The sequence below is a fragment of the Sphaerodactylus townsendi genome, linkage group LG02 (assembly GCF_021028975.2).
Source record: "Sphaerodactylus townsendi isolate TG3544 linkage group LG02, MPM_Stown_v2.3, whole genome shotgun sequence".
Taxonomy (NCBI): domain Eukaryota; kingdom Metazoa; phylum Chordata; class Lepidosauria; order Squamata; family Sphaerodactylidae; genus Sphaerodactylus; species Sphaerodactylus townsendi.
The window spans coordinates 158,213,843-158,236,321 of NC_059426.1; the positions used below are offsets into that span (position 1 = coordinate 158,213,843).

General features: G+C 43.3%; 1 protein-coding gene across 1 annotated transcript; it reads right to left on the reverse strand.

Annotated features, from left to right (window-relative positions):
* Positions 1–786: 786 nt before the first annotated feature.
* Positions 787–2,084, reverse strand: LOC125426773 (cbp/p300-interacting transactivator 3-like). Its single transcript, XM_048485473.1, is given in 1 exon segment — positions 787–2,084. A coding segment is annotated over 1 exon segment (633 nt). The 5' UTR covers positions 1,939–2,084; the 3' UTR covers positions 787–1,305.
* Positions 2,085–22,479: the final 20,395 nt, after the last annotated feature.

The window sequence follows — 22,479 nt, forward strand, 5'->3', positions numbered from 1 at the left end:
CCACTGGGAAAACCTGTGGAAAAGGCCACATCCCTCCCCCTCCCTTGCATTCCACCACCTCCTCCCTCCTCTCCTTCACTCCCCTTCCCTTGCATGCCACCCCTTCCTCCCCTCTCTCTCCCTCCTCTAGGGTGGGTGGGCCATGTCCAGATGCTGGCATTATACGGCATTGATGGAATGATATGCTCTGCAGGCAATCACAAACCATCAAGCACAGTACATATTGGGACTGTGGGGTGCCAATTTAAGTCATTCCTAAAATAAAAATGGATATTGAGAATCTGGAATGGGTCCAGAAGAGGGCAACCAAAATGGCAAATGGTCTGGAATCCATGCCCTGTGAGGAGCGACTTAGGGAGCTGAGTATGTTTAGTTTGGTGAAGAGAAGGTTAAGAGATGACATGATAGCCATGTTTAGATATTTGAAGGGATGTCATGTTGGTGAGCTTATTTTCTGCTGCTCCAGAGACCAGGACCAGGAGTAATGGGTTCAAAGTGAAGGAACAGTCTCACAATTACAAGCACATTTTTGGTTTTCAGAGGCAGAGAAAGGAGATCTAAGCGGCAACTTAAAGCTGGTATTGGTAATTGCCTGGAAGTCCTACGATCAATTAGCTGACCCAGATTTTAATTTTACACCAAAGTGACCCAAGTTTGAAGCAAACTGATCACTTCCCATGTATTTGGAGGGGAAGCTAGTAGCATATGTGCCAAAGTGATTTTTTAAAAAGGGGATATAAATGAACACACTTCAGGGAAACTTCAAAGGAAAAGGACATTGGTAACTTCACCATATGGAGGGGCACTTTATGATTTATGGTACACCCTTTATGATTGGAGAACCATTTAAGAAACAAAAGCCGTTGGGTTGGAGAGTTCTGAACACCTTTGCAAACTTCACTGTTAAAAGCCAACTGTAAGATCCAGCTTTGTCTGCCCAACCCTTTCCTCAGTAGTCCAGGCACGTCAGACAGTAGTTCTGTAGAAGGCCTATCTCCTTTTCCCCAAGCCAAAAATCCTGTAGCTGCCACACGAACAATCCTCAAACAAGGCTGCATCTTCAGTTTCCATTTAGAGCTGCAGAAAACCTACTACTTTCCATAGCGTGAGAGAATTGCGCCCAGAAGGAGCAACCCAGTGCAAGCCCTGAATGATTGTCCATTGTGGTTTAAGAGACGGGCGAAGGACAGCTCAGAAAGCCTGTATGTATTTGTGCTGGGAAGGGGTTACACGAAAGGAAGGAGTTGGGGAGGTGCTAAAATCAAGCGGCCAGGGTGGGGAGAGAAAACACCCGCTTCCAGCTGCTCAACAGCTGATGGCGCTGGGCTGCTGTTTGCTGACAAAGTCCGAAATGAAGTCAAACTCGTTCTGTCCCAGGAAAAGTTCCGGTAGCTCCTGAATTCGGTCCAAACCAAGTTCCATGACCAAGGAGGTCAAAACCTCTTAAAATAGAACAAGATCCATGTCCATAACGTTCAAGGTCAAAGCAGGAGAGGGCATATGCTGCATGCCAGGATGTGGGCTGGGGCCCACTCTGTATTGCTGTGCACCTGTTCCCACAGGCCCGTTGTTCATGGCCATGAGAGGGTGGCCCTGGTACTGGGTATTGAGTTTCTGCAAGTGCATGCTGGCTGTAAGTTGCTGAGTGCCCACGGGTCCCATGTATTGTTGCTGCTGCTGCGGCTGCTGGTTGGGACTGTTGAACATCATGGCGTTCGGCACCTGGTGATGTGCCATCTGTCCACCGATGCCGGGCCGCTGCCTCATCCCTGTGTCCAGGCCGGGGTTTCCATATTGCATCATTTGGTGGTTAGCAGGTATCGTCCTTAGCATGTGCTGTCCGTGCTGGGGAGGGCCCTGCAGGCCGTTCACCCCCATCCGGTAGCCCTGCAGCCCGTTCATGCCGTGGCTCATCGAAATCATCATGTGGTCTGCCATAGCAACCTCCCCAAAGCCGGCGGTGATCCGAAGGGAAGCTCACAATGCAACAACGACACGTGTCGATTGCGGCGTTCGCACGCTGCCTACCGAGCCAGCCGGGGCGCCCGCTTGCAACCCCGACCCCAACCTGGCTGCATCAATTCCCGTTTGCGCGCGCGACCCTCCTTCGCCCGCGCACTGCTGTGTTTCCCAAGTGAAGGAACAAAGATTCCACCTAAACATCAGCAAGCCAATCAGATTCTCTACCACGGAGACCCAGTCCTTTCCACAGCACCTCTCTTGAATGTAATTCATATTTAGCATTCAGAGCTTTTTGCTTGATCTAAAATCCCGAGCAAATAGCCAATGCCCTCAATATTTGGCAGTATCAATCTCCTGTATAGAGTAGGAAGAGGAGAACTAAATCTATCTTTTACTTTCATCAGAGGCATAGCTCCAAGGGGGCGGGGGAGTGTGCGACACACTGGGCACGCTCCCCTGTGGGGGCATGGTGGGGCCATTCCAGGGCATGACAGGGGAATTCCGGGGTGGGATGGGGCATTCCGGGGCAGGATGGGGGCGTTTCGGGGTGGGACGGGGCAGAGGATGCACCAGTGCACCAGGTGCTTTCCCCCCTTGCTACGCCTCTGACCTTCATTCCCAGGTATATGAGCACCACCAAAATGACCAGGCAGAGAGGTGTGCTCCTAAGACTGTTGTTATTATTACTTATACTCTGTTCAATTTTTTGCAAGCTCCAGAGCAGATCGCCATCATCTCCAAAACAGGAGTTGATCGGCTTAACACCTGCTTAGCTCCAATAACACTACAGCATTGCAGGCCATTTCTGCAGCACAGCATAATACAAGCAGCTCACTGCTGTGTGAGAAAATCCTTAGATCAGGGCCAAAACATTTAATCTTTCCATGAAATCTCTTGAGTTCTAACCGGTCACGATTTTGGCAGGCTGAAGAAGTAAAACAAAGGTGTGATCGAGGTTTTGAAATCTCAGCATTCCTTCCTTCCACAGTTGATGACTATTTTAAGGCTTTTTTGCACTTACATGTAAGACCTCACAAAGTTTCTAAAGCTAGAAGACGATACTCCTTAATTAGGTTAATATTTTATTTATGTTACATTCTCCCCCTGGTCATGTCTAACACAGAGGTTCTATTTACAATCTTGCCAAATACCAAAGCACCAATCAACGGAACATAAATTTACTTTTGGAAAAAAAAATGTTAACTTGAACAAAATTTACACTTGAAAGTCTACATTTACATTTTTTATTCTTCATTTCTTGTAAAATCTTGTTATTTGAACAAACAAACTTTTTCAAGGGATTTTTTTTTAAAGCAGACTTGCTCATGCTGTAAAGAATTGAGCTCTCTTTTTAAGAGGGATTAGTCAACTGGACCTATTTCTTTCTCTACCCCCCCCCCCCCATTTCTTTTTATTCTGTATGTGGTCATTGTCATCATTCAAACAACCTAATTTTTCAAGCTGTCTTTGGTGCTTGTTTCTTAGGTGCTATTTAGAAACCACTTCTTCATATCCAACATCTGTGAACAAATTAGACACAATAGGTTCAGAAATAACTTTGAAAATTAGTCATTTTTCTGGGAAAAATTAAGCACAAGGAAATGGAAAAGCATCACAATTAGGCATACCACAGACTTCAACATCAACACAATCAGGCAAACCTATATAGATTGAGCTTCCTCAAATGCACACAAGGTGAACTCCTGATGGTAACATTTCAGTACTCCTTGCTGAATTTCATCTTCAGCATAACATTGTGCTGAACAGCTTTGCCTCTATATGGCCCAGTCATTGTTGCTTGCAGCTGCTCTCTACTAGTCATTGTTGCTTGCAGCTACTCTCACAGTAACTGGGAAAGAGGCATATATCCACAGGAATCATGGTCAGGTTACTAAATTGACCAACCTATGTCAAGAACAGAATTACTTGCTGTTTGTTCCCTCTGTATGTCTGCACATTCAGGTGCATCTTATGATCAATTGACACCATCTAGAACAGCAGTTCTCAACCTGTGGGTCGCGACACCTTTGGGGGTCAAACGATCCTTTCACAGGAGTCGCCTAAGACTCTCTGCATCAGTGTTCTCCATTTGTAAAATGGATAAATGTTAGGGTTGCGGGTCACCACAACATGAGGAACTGTATTAAATGGTCGCGACATTAGGAAGGTTGAGAACCACTGATCTAGAAGATGTTGCCCATGTGGTGTAGTGGTTAAGAGCAGGTGCACTCTAATCTGGAGAACCGGGTTTGATTCCCCGCTCTGCCACTTGAGTTGTGAAGGCTTATCTGGTCAATTAGATAGCTTGTGCACTTCAACACATGCCAGCTGGGTGACTTTGGGCTAGTCACAGTTCTTCAGAGCTCTCTCAGCCCCACCTACCTCACAGAGTGTTTGTTGTGAGAGAGGAAGGGAAAGGAGATTGTAAGCCTCTTTGAGTCGTCTTCTTCTTCCACCTGCACAGATCATGGCATCTGTTTATAACATGACTGCCAGAACGGATTTGCTAGGTTTATCATTGGACATTTTAGTAGTAAGTCTCCTCTCAATTTTTTTTTTGCTATGTGCCCTTTAATAATTGGAGGCAGTGGCAGATTGCGAGGAAATGCAAGCAGCTTAATTGTGTAAGAAACTGCTGTACTCATGCTCATCAGATTCATCCAGATTTTCTCAGACACATCTAAACAATTTGCTAAACAACTGCATGCATGCTTGCAACTAGCAAGCAGAATGAGAACTGAACTGGTGGGTGATGAAGCATGAACAAACAGTTTGTCACAAGGAAGAACTTGAACCAAGCTATCAAGCCTGCAAAATTCAGCCTCACACCTAGTGTTTTGGTTGTTTTTTTAAAAGAAGTCTTCATAATTCCATTACATTTATAGATAGTTTACAAGACTGTATTCCATATCTGGAGGATTCACTGAGAGAGATACTCTACTGATTTCAGTGGGTTTAATCATGAATCGAAATTGTCGAAGACTTTCTATTCCTTGACTCCATCATCAACTAAAAGAGATACTGCAGCCAAAGAAGAAGGAGAAGGAGACTGGGAAGAGCAGTCATGAAGGAGCAAGAAAAGATTATTAACTGCAAGGATATGTCACTGAAAACCAAGATCAAGTTAACTCATGCCATAGTATTCAGAATTCCCTATTACTATGTATGGGTGTGAAAGCTGGACAATGAAGAAATCCAATAGGAAGAAATGTGGTGTTGGAAGAGTGTGTTGTGGATACTGTGGACTGCCCTCCCCGCAAAAAATCAGTGGGTTCTAGATCAAATTAAGCTAAACTCTCCCTAAAAGCTAAAAAAAAACTAAATTGAAGAAGGAGAAGAAGAGGAGGAGGAGGAGGAGGAGGAGGAGTTTGGATTTATATCTCCCCTTTCTCTCTTGTAGGAGACTCAAAGGCCCCTCACAACAAACACCTTGTGAGGTGGTGGGACTGAGAGAGCTCAGAAGAACTGTGACTAGCCCAAGGTCACCCAGCTGGCATGTATGGGAGTGCACAGGCTAATCTGAATTCCCCAGATAAGCCTCCACAGTTCAAGCGGCAGAGCAGGGAATCAAACCCGGTTCCTCCAGATTAGAATGCACCTGCTCTTAACCACTACGCCACTGCTGCTCCTACTTTGCTCACATTATGTGACTACTTTGAGACTACTTTGCTCACATTATGAGAAGACAAGACTCACTGGAAAAAAACAATAATGCTGGGAGACATTGAAGGCAGCAGAGAAAGTGGAGGACCCAAGATGAGACGGACTGAATGTAAAAGAAGTCACAGCCCTCTGTTTGCCAGATCTGTTATTAACGGTAACAATAGGACATTTGGGAGGTCACTGATTCACAGGGTTGTCGTGAGTCAGAAGCAATTTGACAGCACTAAATAAATACACACAAACCATCATAATTTCCCTATAGTGAATCTTGCCCCTCTTCCATTGATTTCCCGGTTTACTGTATGTATGATGTGAATATTTTTCTTTAGACCTAACTCTAGACATTGTTGGAACACATTATTTGGGAAATGGCTGCTAAAGTTATTGAAGCTGAGCAGGTATGTAAATTTCAATATCCACCACAAAATTTATACATGGACTTCAAAGTGAAGTGTGCCTAGACCTGATTTATGCTGTGCAAAAAGCAACAGGACAGATGCTGTCATGTCAGAGCTTGAAGACATGTGTCATTCATTTCCAGCCTCTTCTGATAACTGACAGTGTGGACTTGCTTGGAGCACAGACGGAATAAAAGATGACACAGCTCACTGAACTAACTCTCCTTAACAATTTTCCTCCAAATCGAAAAAGAGTTCAGCCCTGGCCCTAAAACATATAGAGCTAGTATTTATGTTGCATGCATTCAAAACAGGAACGTGCAGATCCTCGCAATGCTATTGCACACAACGTCCTCAAAAGCAAAATCTTTGCTTTTGAAAGTATTTGCACAACTTCCCCGTGAAATGTCAGTGATGTTTATTCAGATATTTAATGGATATTGGCCCAAACGAAAGAGTTTCTTAATATCGAGCGATTCCACACAGGCTAAATATAATGAGTTTAGGCCATTTTTAAAAGTGTTGTGGAGGAGAAGTTCCCACAGAACTCCCCCCCCCCCCGCAATGCTTCTGACCCATTATATTTGGCTGAACCCGGGTTCAATGAAAGTGGCTAAATTAGCGACTTTTCCCCTTCAAACGGGGTTTCAGTCATGTGAACTACGGCAAGCAGGAAGCAGAGGTGAGATCCAGCAGGTTCTCACAGGTTCCCGAGAGTAGGTGACTAATTGTTTGTGTGTGCCGAGAGGGGGTTACTAATTGGTGATTTTGCCACGTGATTTTTGCCTTAGTTATGCCCCTCCTCTCAGCAGTAGCACGCAGAACTTGAAGCAGTCTAGCAGGAGGTGCACCCACGTGCGTGGCAGCCTGCGCCTGTGTGCATTCGTTTCCCGTCCAAGGACCGGCGCAGTGGCTGCGTCCTTGCCACAGCCCCGCCCAGGAATGCCCCTCCCCTGGAATGCCCGGCCACGCCCCCGTTGTGCCCTGCCCAGCCCCATTGGCGCTACACCACAGTTTGAATCCCACCACCATGGGAACCTGTTACTAAAATTTTTGGATCCCACCACTGGCAGGAAGCATTATAAATCTCAGTTATACAAACTATATTACACTCTCGTTGGACCAAGAAACCAAATGATCAACATTTCAGGACATGGAACAGCTCAGTCTCAATATCTGCCCTATTCTTTTCCAAACCATAAACTAGGTATCTAGGTATCAAGAAAAAAGCTTTACCAAACCAAGGGCTATGCAGATTCACTTACTCAAAGAGGAATCACAGAATAGCCCATATTAGGAGAGGTCTCATCTCATACAGTATGGCTCCCGTAATCCCATCTATTAACATGCCAAAGGATAGAAGGCCATTGCGTTCACATCCTACATGTGAGCTCCCAAAGGCACCTGGTGGGCCACTGCTAGTAGCAGAGAGCTGGACTGGATGGACTTTGGTCTGATCCAGCGGGCTTGTTCTTATGTTCTCTTATGTTCTTATGATATCCAACAATCAAAAAGCTTCTTCCACTAAAGACACAACATTAATAATTTAACTCTTCGTGGCCATGTAACTGCAGGATTTTTCATAAGGACCAAATTGTGTTGTTGCCCACTAAGTTAGAACAATATTGGGCACCTGCCTTCATTTTCCATGTATAGCACCAGCACTTACCAGAAATGCTGTACAGTAAACACCTCTGCTTAAAAACTAGATAGCATTTGATTTATTCAGAGACCTTTTTTTTTTAAAAGGAGAATGATGAATGTATGGAACTTAACCAAACTCTACAGAATGTAATGAATGATTAAAGGCTTTTACACTCTCAGATCAGGAAACCAAAGTGGACATGGGTCATGCAGAAATTTCATAGTAAAGAACTGGATTTCTTGAGATCATCAAAGGAAAGAAAGAAGTTCAGTTTCCAAATATGCCCTTTTACTTCTTCAAACAGGTACCATTCACTCCAATTACAGTGAGTAAATATATCACTGTTTTTGTGGATCCTTTTCATTGGAGGCACCTGATTCCAACTTAGAACACCATTCTTTCATCTATTCTGATTGACAGTGGCTCTTACAGCCTCGAAAAGAAGGATCTTGCCAACATGGGCTATCCAAGAACTCCTGGACTGGAGATGGCAGGTAAGGAAGGTGGGGCCTACGGTGTATAAAGTAGGTGTTCTCCCACTGTACCATCCCTTTACACCCCTGCCCCCCACTCAAGTAAGCCTGCAATATATCCTCCTTTATACTGTCATTTTTAAAGACTGGATGAAATAAATGCCTTCTTTTATTACATTTTCACTGCAGAAAAATGTATCATCATGTGACAAGATAAGCAATAAACAAGAATGTTAAAAATCCTAAGCTGTGCCAAAAATGTCTTCACTTTTTCTTTCTTTAATGTGATGGACACAATTACTTACCTTAAAACAAATCTGACCATATTCAATATCCAGGATATTTCAGTAGGTGTAAAAGATGTCCAGCAGTGAAAGTGTTAATCGTCCTATACTGTCTCTTGTCTGCATTGAAGAAGCCCTGCAATTTAAGAGAGTACTTTAATGCCCGGTCCCTCAGCTTGCTGCTGTTCAAAAGCTCCTAATTGCATATACTGGAGTTGCAGAGGTCCTTCTGAAAGTAAATAATTGAAAAACAAAAATTAAAGGGATTTTCAAAGATCGCTGAGCTTTCCTTTAGGACCAGAGCAAACGCCCTCTCCTTCTGTCAAAGTACAAATTACCCCCATATGGTGATGTCCGTTCTCTCTACTATAATTTATTCATTATGCAAAGTGTTCAGTGCCAAATGGGGAAAGTGAAACAGCAGAATGATGAAGGCTTAGGAAGCTAATAAGTGCCCAATCAATGAGAATCTAGTGTGCTATAAGAGGTCTAGGTGGGTATGGGCTTGTTCATGATTTTGAAGGTCTGCTCCCACAAATATGCCTTTTGAATACTATACTGCACAGATCTGGCATTAGAAAATATTACTTTTTTCATTTCCACTTGCATATATTGTTCTTTTGCTTTTCACTTTCGGTTTCGTAAATTTGTTTATATTGCATAAGTACATTTTGTGGGTTTTTAATATGCAATTTCAACAGCACATATATATGAAATACTGGACATTTGTGCTTACAATATATCTTGAATGTATAATTGAAAGATGTCTACAGGTTACTGGAAAACTCTGGCACAAGGAGCTGATGGAAAATGTGAAAATTATCACAATTTTTGAATTGAAGCTACAGGGAAGAAAAATTTGGCATCTTAATACACACACACACACACACACACACACACACACAAACGGAAAGAGAGAGTTTGTGTTAAAAATATAAGAATAAATGATATGAATTTGGGACACAAATGTATCTGGTTTCTCTTTGGCCAAGATCATTTCTGGATTTTACTGCTGCTGACCTTTATTGTCAGCCACTGCTGGTTCTTCTAATGTCTGACTGTGGATTTTTTCCCAGTTATTGTTTTAGTGACACATTGTCAATCCCTTTTAAGCTTCAGCAAAAGAGTGCGGAAGAATGCAATCCTAAAAACATACATAAAAACCATATTTTAAAAAAATCTGGCAGCGCAATCCAGAACTAAGGCAGTTTTGTGGTGGCTGGAGATGCGCCACGCTGCCTCCGAAGGGGTTTCAGGTGGGGCAGGAAGGAAGACCAATTGCAGAAATTCCCATGGGTCCTGCAAAACCTCCTTTGCAGCTCAGTGGGCTGTGGCACACTTTTAGGTGGTGCATGTCTGCCTCAGCCAAAGGGGGTGTTCCTGGGCCAAAAAGGCCACAGAAAGCCAACTAAAGACACCTCCATCCCTGGGAATGGATCACCCCCACCACAGGAAGCCAACTAAAGACAGCTCTACCCCCAGGAATGTCCACAGGTGCCCAAGGAATGTCCACGGGTGCAGGCTCCTACACTGAGGAGAACCGGTGCAGTGGCAACCTCTGCATTCTGGCGCTGAGGAGCTCTGCAGTGCCCCGCTGGCAGAAGGAAGTGACCCCCCTGCTGCTGTATTTGCACTGTTGTACAGGGCACCCACGTTGGCATGCCCTTGCACCAATCCCATGACTCTTTTATACACACACTCACTTTCATGTAAGCCAGTGTGAAAAAAGAAGTGTATGTGGCCCAAAGTTCACTGAAGAGGAATACATTGCACAGAAACAATGTTCTCCTTCGTTCGATTCTTGCTACTACCAATCTGCTTCTCATTTGCCTTGAAATCCCCTTACTGGCTAATGGTACTTCACACACACCTGTGTACGTGTTCATTCATATGCTACATGTAGAAAGGTACAGGTTTGACTCCAAAGTTCTGTTTTTATTAATGTAGGATGGAAGCCCCTGTTTTGAACCTGAGCAGCATCACTAAATATCTCCCATTTGACAAGTATCGTTGCCGTTTTATGTTACCATACATTCACAATACTCCATCTGTGACCAAGGCTGGAGAAAGACTTTTCTAAAAAGTTGGAAGTACTTTGAAAGAAGGTTTGCATCCAATGATAAATGTGTATATATTTTCCTACTTAATGGTGAAACAGATTGTGCAGGTTTTAGAAACACCACCAAAGTATGAAAAGCTTGATTTTCTGAGAAAGTGGCATGAGGGGACTCACACAATAATACATGGAATGTTTTCTTTTTCCTTTTCCACACCAGTGAATACACTGGCCGTCTTTCGGCTGGAATAATTCCTAATGAAGATTTGGCAAGGGGGAGAAGTTATATTACCGACCATTCACCCATCAGGCGAAGGGAAAGAGTCCAGGAGTAACTGCAAAGCAGACGTCTGACAGACTATATTGTGTTTTCTGCGCTATTTTGATATACGTTCCACGAAGACTTCTTCCTTTTTTTAAGACAGCTCTACTTTAAATGACATAAATTTCACTCAATGTCTCTCTCTCTCTCAGACGACTTTTTAAAAAGAACAGCTTGTTTCACTGTTTTGTTCTTTAAATCCTCTTAATCCACTTTATATTGGCTTGTATTGCCGTCCCTGACAGAAAAGGTGCCAGCAAGATGGTTCGCTCTTGTCGCAGCCAGCCACACACATTAGCAATCCGCACAGCCTTTGCCAAGTCCTACTCCATGTCCTCTTCTTCCTGTAGTTTTCCTTTCCACAGTAGTTGACATTAAGTGTCTTCCCTGTTTCCTGCTACTCCTGTTCTCTGCTGATAGCAGTTCATGTCAGCTTTGCTATCTCCTCATTTCTTTCTCTGTACATGCCACTGTTCCTTCATAGCTCTCTGTATTAAAAGCAAATCTTGTTCTCCTTTTATTCCTTAAAAAAATCTCAATTTCATTTTCTATTCTGTCACATGTTGAGGGGAGGGAGGGCTCCCCAAAACTCTAATGCCAAAGTCTAGGAGTCTCTTACTTATTCTGTGGCCTTCTTCATTCTTAATGTTGGCTATCCACAGTGTTAGAAGTTCAGAACATATCTAGCTGTCTTATACCAAGACAGACTATTGCTCCCCCTTGGTCAGCGTTGTCTAGTCTTCTAGTAAATGGTACGCAGAGACAGGTATTTTCTAAATCATAATCAGGAGGAATCGATAAGAGACTGGACCCACAGCTCAGTGGTAGCGCACCTGCATGCAGAAGTTCTGGATCCAACCTCTAGCAACTCTAGTTTAAAGATCAGGTAATGGATGATAAGAAAGACCTGCTATCACCAGTCAGAGTAAACAATATTAACCTTGATAGACCAGTTGTCTGAGCCAGTACAGGGCAATTCCATGTTATTCTCCAAACTATGCAAACCAGAATTGTTCAGGAGGACACTTCTATAATGGTAATATGGCTATACTATAATGGAATGATTCTCAGAGGCACTTTAGGGACTGAAGATTACACCACTGTAGGACATTATCTGTTCACTATATGTATTATACTGTGGTCTGTGCATTATTTTCTACTAATGTGATGCCCTTTTCTCTGTGTTGCATTTGTGTTCTGCATTATGTCTAATATCATAATGCTTTTTTCAGAGTTCTGTAATCCAAGTCCTAGTATGTATGTATGTATGTATGTATGTATGTATGTATGTATTTATTTATTTATTTATTTAAGATTCATATTCTGCCCCTCCCTCGCTACTGCAGAGCTCAAGGTGGGCAACAAGTTAAATATACATTTAAAAATGGAAATAATTAAAATAGATTAAAAATCCCTAAACTACAAATAACAAGAATGAATGAATGAACTGACATTTTATTTATAAGATGGGTACCTTCTGCACAGCACGAATAAGATATTCTGAGGACACACAAAAAAAACCGTCTTGGGGAGGAACTTGTCCAATTGGTTCCCTCTATTTACTGTGTGTAATCTGCCTTGAGTCTCAGTGAAAACAAACAAATAAAATATGGCCCATCCGTGATGTACGTTGGTCTCAGACATGAAAGGTTTTACCTGCAAGCAAAATAACTGTGCAAAGGGGCCAAGAAGAATACAGACTGCTCACGCAGTTGAAATTCAGATTAGCAAGATACTGGTCTAAAATAATGAGGTTTATCTTAGCATAACAATTTCTTTGTGCGGAGCGAGCAGATAATTCATCTGTCCTGTCCTGGATTGCACAGGAGGAAGGCATGCTTATAAATATTTTAAAGAATAAATACACGTTATTTCATTAACCAACACCCATTTCAAGCTAGAGGAGTTAGTAAATCCAGATGTAAAAACATGTACCCTCCAACCCCACTAATCTTCGTCTAACTTAAATGGCTCTTCAATTGGAGGAAGAGCCAGAAATTGAAGGGAGCCTAGGCTGGAAGTTTTGCTTGCGCCAACATTTCTTGCAATGGACCAGAGACCAACCGATGGCAACATTTTTGATTGTCTCCATTCCTGTCCCTTTACCCTGTTCCTTCCACTGCCACCCCTCTTGTGCTCTGCCACTGTTACCTGTATAGACCCGGCTAAGAAGTCAAAACAAAAATTAAATTCCACATCCACACTAAAACCTGAAGCAATGGCTGAAAGGGTCAGCTCTTTTACACGTTATCCCTTTGATGGTAAAGCCCTAGTGATGACCAGCCTTTGACCAGCAACAGTTAAGCCTCTCTCACTTGTGCGATCATATTAAAATAAAAAACGAGACCTAGAGATCCACAGTCCCCTCCCTGTCCTCCACAGTCCCCCAATAAATAGCAAGTCCTGTTTTTCTTTGTTATGGTAGAAAACATGCAACAGACAATGTGATGTTTTATTTTCCCCAGGGAGGTACAAAAATATTAACTGATGTTCAGCTCTCCAAGACTCAAAATATTATGGGTCATATCCTAGCGTTGCACATAGGTCATTGCTCCATCACTCCTATTTTATGTCACTGTGGGCTTTAGGACATAATAGCCTGCAAGGAATCGCAGAAGCCTAATTCAAAGGCAGGAGGAAGACCTGGAAGTGATGTGTATTTGCAGAACGCATAGCCCTTGACAGGTTCCTTTCAGCTGGATTCAACGTAGCTGTTAAGAGCATTGTTCTGGCCACACAAAGAACCAAAATATGCCTTCTCGCTGCATTTGTTGTCGTTATTGATGATGGAGGGGTCAGAACCCATGGGTGAGTGTGGTGAAATTCCTGGAGCCTGCCTTCTTAAGGGACTGGTTGTAGTGAGGTGGCTTAAGATCTGGTTCAGCCGGGTTCAGATCTCCACTCTGTTATGCAATCTTTCTGGGTGACCGTGGGCCATTCACCTTTTCTCAGTCTCAACTGACTCACATTGTTGTGAGGATAAAATGGAGGACGGAATTAGAGATCAGTATCATCAGCCACTTGGGGGTCCCCATTGGAGAGAAAACTAGGGAACAACGTAGCTTAATGAATAAATAAGGGGATCAGCCAGAACTGGTTGTGGTAAGTTTACTGCATATATGTGGCTACCAGTCACCTCTACTGGTGTCATAGACAGTTCAGACCAAGGTGGTTACCAAATCTTAGTTCTAGATTTTGGTACCAAAGAGGGGCTTCATCTGAGCATGCTTTTCCCACTCTCAATCATATGCATAATGGAGAGCAATGCTTTTCCTGCAGCTTCGACTGTTACTATTTAGGTAACAAAAACCTAGCCCTAGAAAAGACATATCTGTTCTCTAGCCACAAAGGATATGCAAATACCAGTCAGCTTTAACTCAATCAGCTTCCCTAGCCAAGCCAATCACACCCTTCCTGTCCAGCTACCAGAGGGTCATCAATTCTTACTCTGAACTGGAATACCCTGAGTTGTAAATTCATCAACTCTGTCTAAAATCTAATCAACAACTGGACTACCCCTGGCTCTGACTCTTCTGAGCCATAGTTCACTGCATTGTTCTCTCCTGAGAACAGACACTCTGCTTTGTCTAGGAAGATTGCCACTCTTAGCATCACCAGAGAGTTAACTTTTCTATATACAGACTGCCCAAACAAAGGTCCCTGGCCCAGTGGTTTCTGAATTGCCTTTGGCTTGCTTACACTGTGCGCCTGACATCATCTTTCTCTGCATCCAATGCATGCATTGAATACTGCCTCCTTGGTCCTTTCTCTTCTAGATAAGGTAATTATCACCCATTGCACAACAACCTCTCCTACTCCAAACCTATTTTTAACTTCTATCTAAATCCTAGGTTTCTTGAAACTCTGTGTGTATGTGTATTTTTGCCAGAACTGCATGTGTACTTTTTAAAAAATTCTTGTTCTTTAATAAAATTGTTAGAACTTCTCCAAATTCTGGTTTCCTGCAGATTTCTAAAGGGAAAAACCCTGGTATAAATTGGTAGAGATCCCGGAGCCCATCCTCTCGTATTGCAAGGTCTGTCCCTGCTAATTCCCCAACCTAAAACAAGACAGACCTCTCTAATTTGGGTAACATACACATGTACATAATGGAACAGTCTGCTCCTTCCCTATTATCTGTGTGATTTAGTTTGGCCCTATTGGGTGGAGCTCTTGGTTTCAGTTCCCAGTTCTTGCATGCTAGCTACAACTGATGGTTATAAGAGTTGCTCCTCTTGTAACTGTCACTGTTGAATGTACCTGAGAACCAGTGCTTCTGTGAGTACCATAGCCCAGGGGATACTACAGTGGCTGGGCAGGGGAAAGAAGAATAAAAAATTCAGAGCCAAGATCCATCAGACACCGAAGCAAACAATACAGCTCTTAAACAACTGAGTCTAATGTGGACATGTATACATCCCTTCATAGCAATCTGCCCTGGCTAATATCAACTTTATTCCAGAACTTGATTTACTACGCTGACTTTGTAACACAATGATTTGACATCATATCAGAGGTGAATCCCTCACAAAACTCCTGTTGTCATGTGGTGATACTGCTGTAAGTTGCATATGGAAATCTTTTGATTTGGGAGGGAAAATTAATTTGCAAGTATGAATTATTTATTTCTGTCATTCTGTTGACAGAAAATGGTTGCCTTCACTATGCAGCTTCAGTATCTCCCTTGAACATGCTGTAGCATTTGACATTCATATCTGAGATTATATGCAACTAGATCAGCAAAAAGATACAGTGAAGGTGTTTTTAAAAGTCTGGTTATGGCTGGAAGAAGGATCTGTTGACTGTTATTGTACCAATTCAATGTAATCGACTACTATTTACATCTTCTCAAATAGTAATGCTACTATACCTATGTGTTGGGCCCTAGGGATTATTTCTGCCAGTGCAAATGTACCCTATGCTTGTGGGTTCTCTGGGGTGAATAAATCTTGCAAAACTATCTTGGAAGCTACACAGGGTCAGCTCGGTTTAGCACTTGAATGGAAGACTAGAGTTGTTGTGCAGAGGCAGGCAATAGCAAGCCACCTCTGAACATCTGTTGCCTTCAAAACCCACGAGACAAATATATGCACACACATGCACACTCACACACACATAAACACAGAACAAACATTTATTTGCAAATAATGTGTAGCTAGGTTCTAATGTCTTCATTATTGAAGATGAAGGAACTGCCACTTACAATGTCAGTTTGTCCTTGCACACCAGTAGGCCCATGTCTGAGTCAAGCTCTGGGACAAGGTCTCTTTGGCTGATGTACCCTCAAATGTCCCTTCCCCTCCCCTCCCTTGCGTGCCACCCCTCAGTCCCTCCCCTCCCTTGCATGCCACCCCTCCCTCCCCTTCCCCTCCCTCCACTAGAGTGGGTGGGTCATGTCCAGATGCCGGGTCCCCTTCACTCCCCTCCCTTGCATGCCACCCCTCCCTCCCTCCCCTCCCTTACATGCCACCCCTCACTTCCCTCCCCCTCCCTCCGCTAGGGTGGATGGGCCAGATCAACTATTGGGGTGGACACATTTCTAGAAACTTACATCTGAATTTAAATGGTATGTTCGATATTCCAGAATCACAAACTTTACAGAGGGAGCAACATGACATTTCTGAAAATAACTTTTAGCTACAGCTCAGAAGCAATGGAACACATGCAATGCTCCATCTCCTGTGCAGCTCCATGATCAGAGAGCCTTCTCTGGTTCTCATAGCCCCTATTTCCCTATGCTTCTGCGAGGAGCTTCTCTTCCTAGGATAAATCAAATAATTGACTTCACTTGTAGGATTCAGTATTATGGTTTTGTGGGGTGGGGGTGGGGGGTTAGAGAGGTTATTATTGGAACAAAAACAAATAAAATAGTACCTCAGTAACAAGCAAAGTACAACATGCCCTATATAAAGGTAAGGCTTTTTTGGATCAGCATCTGAGTATGAGTTCTTAAACCATAGATTCTTTAAATATAAACATTACTTTATGTCGAAGCAAATATTCCCAGCTCAGCAGGTAGTTGGTATCTAAATCACTTTCAGACTTCACGTAAACACACATGTCAAAGCATTTATCTGGTAATAAAAAGCATTCTTTAAGGAATATCATTCTGATAGGAAGCTGTCAGTTATTTTGCACTCATCATGTTTCCAGCTCATTACTTTCAGCTTTTGACAGGGTGGAGCTAAAGGAGGAGGTCAGAAATCCATGGCAAGTTTCCCCCTTCCTTCTTACAATTCCAAGTGAATCAAAAGGAAGAGGGAGTCCCCTGTCTGTATCATAGAACTGTAAGCAATTTGCATGCAAAGATGAGCATTCAACTTCTCCCCTCAATTGATTGCCTTCACACACGTGTTCTTATCAGCTAAAGAATCTGGACCGATAACCAAAAATGTCTACCAAGCAAACCAGTTCTTAGCATTCCATTCAGATTCTGGTTTCCATTCTTCCATGATGAATCTTGCTGGGGGACCTTAGTTCACCCCTCTGTGCCTGCCTAACCTACCTCACAAGGTTGCTGTGGGGACCAAACAGAGAAGAGATAGCAAATATGTTGTCCAGAAATCCTCAGAAGAACAGAGAGGAAAAAAATAGGAAACATACATGCTGCACGCCTTGACCTGGAAGGTCAAGGCTAGCTTGATGTCATCAGATTTCAGAAGCTAAGCAGGGTTGGTCCATGTTAGTGCTTGAATGGAAAACCACCAAGGAGTATCAGGGTCACTATGCAGAGGCAGGCAATGGCAAACCACCTCGATTACTCTCCTCCCTTGACAACCCTACTGGGTTGCCGTAAGTCAGCTGTCACTTGACTGTACTTTATACAAACATGCACACACACGATGTACACCCTGGGGGAGGGGGGGAAGGGCTATAAAAACTAGTTCAACTAGCCTAAATAGTGGACAATTCTCCTTAATCACACCTGAGTATTCTAACCATTACCCCAATACCAATGTACATATATTTAACTCTGTATATAAGTAAATAGTAAAAAGGTATCTTGCTGTCAGGGGGATAGTATCTATGTGATTGAGATGCATTCCTACCTCAATTTAGCTGCTTAAAACAACAAATCAATGCTACTAAAAGTTATATGTAACCAGCCTGCTATATGTAACCACTTCCATCCGGGGCATTCTTTCCTTGATCTTTCCTTTATGGCTTCACCTTTTGTAGATAACTAGGCTTCCCCCGACACCATGATCCCATGAGAATAAGAGTTACATCCATTATCTCGTGGAGCAGGAAACCAGATGGCTCTCTTCTACTATCTGTTGCCGACCTTGGGGTGCCTTAGCTCCAATAGCGGTTTTTCACAACTTCTTGGGAAAGCAGGAGGAGGGAAAACGGGATAAAGGGGATGGCAAATGCCAGGTTTGTCGGAACTGGCTTTGCCACACTTTGGTGCTTCAGTGCCTCATCAATAAATGCTACCGATCAATACCACAGAGTCCGTTTATTGGCTGAAGGTTACGAGACCTAACACTTCTACAATCACCTTGTGTTTCACTGCTTTATCAATACAGACATGCACATCAGTAATGTAAAAAAAAATACATTAAGGAACTGTTATGGCTCAACCTGGTCTCACTGGGGACCCCCAAGAGGAAGACTCAGATGGAGAGGAGGTAACAGTTTTGGTTCCAGATCCCCAGGCACTGCCTGTAAACGCAGGGCCCGAGTAGTCAGTAGTTCCTGCAGGACCAGGACCAGGGACTCAGGCAGAGCGTTCAGGCTGGGATCCACAGCCAGGTCCAAGTTCTGAGATTTCCCAACCAGGGTCTAGCTCTGAGATTCTTCTGCCTCTTGATACTAAGCCAGAGGGGACCCTGTCACCCCACACCCCACGCCCGATTTCCAGGGCCCCAAGAGCAACACAGGAGGAGATTGCATGCTAGTTTACAGCAAAGGAGGCACAGCAACAGGTTAGCAGCTATGGGGCGAGCTGGATTAGATGCAGGAGACAGACTCAAGTAACCCAGCTGCAGGAGGTTATTGCACTAGTGAATGGGAGGCTAGCTATAAAAGAGAGGTTGCAGCTGTGGTAGCTTGTGGCAGCAATGTTGTGGTTTAGTTTGTAGGTCATTGTTTCTGCGTCTAGCCTTGTCTTGGTTCCAGACTCTCTGTATCCATTAAATGGCTGAACCCACTAAGAACTGTGTCTAGACTATCTGTTGGTTCCTGAGGGCCTTTCTATGACAGGAACTGAAGCAAATTGAATCTATTTGGGTGGGACCCAAAAAAAATCCACTCCAGACACAGAATAATTTAGCCTTCACTAAACAGGACCCAACAGGGCTGCATTTCCCTTATCCAGTTATTTCCTCCATAGTGACCTAAGAGCACAATTCGAGTCCAGTAGTACTTTAAAGACCAGCAACATTTTTCCAGGGTTCAAGGCTAAGTATCTGAGATATCTCAGGAAAGGAGCTTTGATTCTTGAAAATCCTCATTGTTGTTGTTGTTACACCACCAGGGTGTAGCAGTCAAGAGCAGTGGACTCTTATCTGGTGAATCGGGCTTGATTCCCCACACATGAAGTCTGCTGGGTGACTTTGGACCAGCCACAGTTCTCTCCGAACTCTCTCAGCCCCCACTACCTCATAAGATGTCTGTTGTGGGGAGCAGAAGGGAAGAAGTTTATGAGCTGCTTTGAGACTCCTTACAGGAGAGAAAGGCACAGCATAAATCTGAACTCTTCATCTTCATTTGATTTAACACCCTGCTCTCTCCCAGTGAAGTGACCTGCTAAAACCTTGTTGGTGATACTGGATTCAAAGCAGAGAAACCTAGCTATTCTGTTAGTGGCTTATAGTAGAGAATACCCCCTTGCTCAAAATATCTTCCTTGCCCTGGGTGTACTTTACCGATCCCATGTTTATCAAGCAGAACTAGCATTCCAAGAAGAAAAGCCATCTGACCCATCTGATGTAGCATGCAGCAAATGTACCACAAAACATTAACTGGAGAACATGCTGACCCAACAGCACATACTATACCATACACAATTGGCTATGGATGATCATTTGTCACAAATCCCCAGTTTGGTTTGATGGGTGACTATAAAAAGTTATGGTAATGGCTGAGGTCCCCCCTCTGTTCCATTTCTCTTTGTTCCGTTCTCCCAACTAATAAGGTACCACTAGAGTATCACAGGGTTTTTTGCAAACATTTTTATGTTTGTTTTCTCTAGGAAAAGAGATAATAATGTTATGTTCCAATAATATTAAGTTGCAATGTTATTTGCAAGATTGCAGAGCTTTTAATTTTCTGATTATTTCCACAGTGGGAGTTTCAGCTCAATTTCTACTAAGACACTTCTATCTGTTTTGGTTATTTTTTTTTATTACAACTAGAAGCAACAATAATTGCCTTTAGCATATGACTGAGGAGACAATTGCCATCCCTAAAGACTAAAATCATCAGCATGCATTTTTGATGTAATTTTTTTGTAAATTAATTGAAGGGTCCCATAAATATTATACGTATACAAAAACTGTTTTGTCTGCATGTTCAGAAAATGTATCTTAATGTTTCAGACATAAGTGGCTCAGTCCAAAACACACACACACCCCACACACACACACAGGTGGAAACAAGTTTCTGCAAAGGAACAACATTACCCTGAAATGGCTGATGGGATTAGGGAACCTGCTAAACCCAATGTGGGGGGACAGGTATAGCATTCCACGCCCTGAGTATGGTGTCTATGGACCAAACTAAGGCCCTTTTCACATCTTACAGTGAACTCACATACAGTCACATACAGACCATGGATAGTGTACACTTGATTGGTCTTTATGTGTGTGTTGAATAATTCTCATGTTAAAGTCAATGTATGCACACCTGAATGTATGACACTATGATCACATACTGGTTTCCAGTTTCACTGATGAAGTAAATGTGCACTACCCTTTCTTAAAAGTAGATGTACAGCAGGCAGGATTTTGAATAGAATAGAATATTTTTTGTGTGTGTCCATTGCAGCATGCAAACTAGATTTGGATGAGACAGTGGCAGCGATGAAGGGAAGAGGAACTGCTCCTGGGGCATGAACTGCCCGTGTGCCCCTTCCCGGCCTTGTCCCCCCACGTGACTGCAGTTGTAGTGCCCGGGGAAAGCTGCCCCAGATGTCCCCATTGCAGCTACCCCTCTGGACAGTAGTGGTTCTGTATTCAGATTTCCTTATGGTGACCTTCTACATGTGAAGCAGAGACTCTGCCACTGAGCCACACCACAGTTTTCATTGAAGTCTCGCTAACAAGGTTTCTCCAATCAAAACCAAACAACCTTCTGCTGTTAAAAAAATCAATTTTGTTTTCTCTCAGGGTTAAAAATATTGGGTCATTTTGATTAATGAAACAATATGGGGCTTAATTGAAGAACTGAGCTCCTTTCTCCCTTCATCGCACAGCCCCATTCTGAACTGCTGAGCCCCCATGCGGCTGCAATGTCTAAAAACGCTGGGAAGACTCCATCTCCCAGTCTCGCAAGTAGTTAGACCCTATACAGTAGAACAGAGAGATTTGAAAATGATATCAGTGGCTACCTCTTACCTCTTTCATTGCCTTTTGACTCCAGTGTTTATGGATTTTCTTTTCCTTTTTGTCCACTCATATGTCTATCTGACAAATGAGGACACTCTTCATGCATGCTGATGCATAATAAATCCATTAGTCTTTAAGTCAGTTGCCACAAAATCCCTACATGTTTTTCTGTTGATAGATTAAGATGACTTCCCCTCCAAAATTGATCTAATATAGTAGACAGAAGAGGATCCCTGGTGGATCACTTCAGTGGTCCATCTAACCCATAATTTTGGTTTCCATTGTGGTCAGCTAGAGGTCACTTGTAAAGATCGAAAGGACAGTCTCATGGGAATGTAGGGTTGCCAGCTCAGGATATCTGAAGATTTGGGGGATGGAGCCTGAGAAGGGCGGGATTTGAGGAGGAAAGGGACTTCAAGGATATAATGCCATGGAATCCACCTTCCAAAGCAGCCATTTTCTTCAGGTGAACTGGTTTCTGTTGGTTGGTTGGTTGTTTTTGTGTCCTGCTCTCTCTGCCATAGTAGGCTCAGAGTAGCTATCAGCATGTTCATACAAATACAACACAATTTAAAACACAATGAAACACAGTAAAACAATCCATAGTGAAAACCCTCATAGGGTGGAGCAATTTAAATAATAGAAAAGAAATGGAAGGAAGACATCAAAGGAATCCAGGAAGAGGACTCAAACCATTGCTGCCCTCAACTATAGGCCTGGAAGTACAGCTCCATGTGACAGGCCTTGCAGAATTGAGACGAGTTCCAGCGAGGCCCTGGTCTCATTGGAAAGAGCGTTCCACCAGGCTGGGGCCAGACCAAAAAAGGTTCTGGCTATAGACAAGGGAAACTGGACACTTTTTCGACCAGTCTGGAGATCAGCTGTAATAGCGGGAGATCTGCAGCCACCCCTGGAGTTTCGCAACCCTTAGAGCAATACTAGCTTGAAAACCATGGAGAATGAAGCCAAAAGTGCCCTACATCTTGTCTGCCCTTCATTTTCTGAAAGTCAGTGGAGTCCCCCCGTCAATGCTTTTGTGTAAACTCAATATTAATAATGGAATGCGCGCACAGAAGGTTGCCATGATTTCTACCAATCCCCCCTCAGAACATGAGAGGGCACCCTA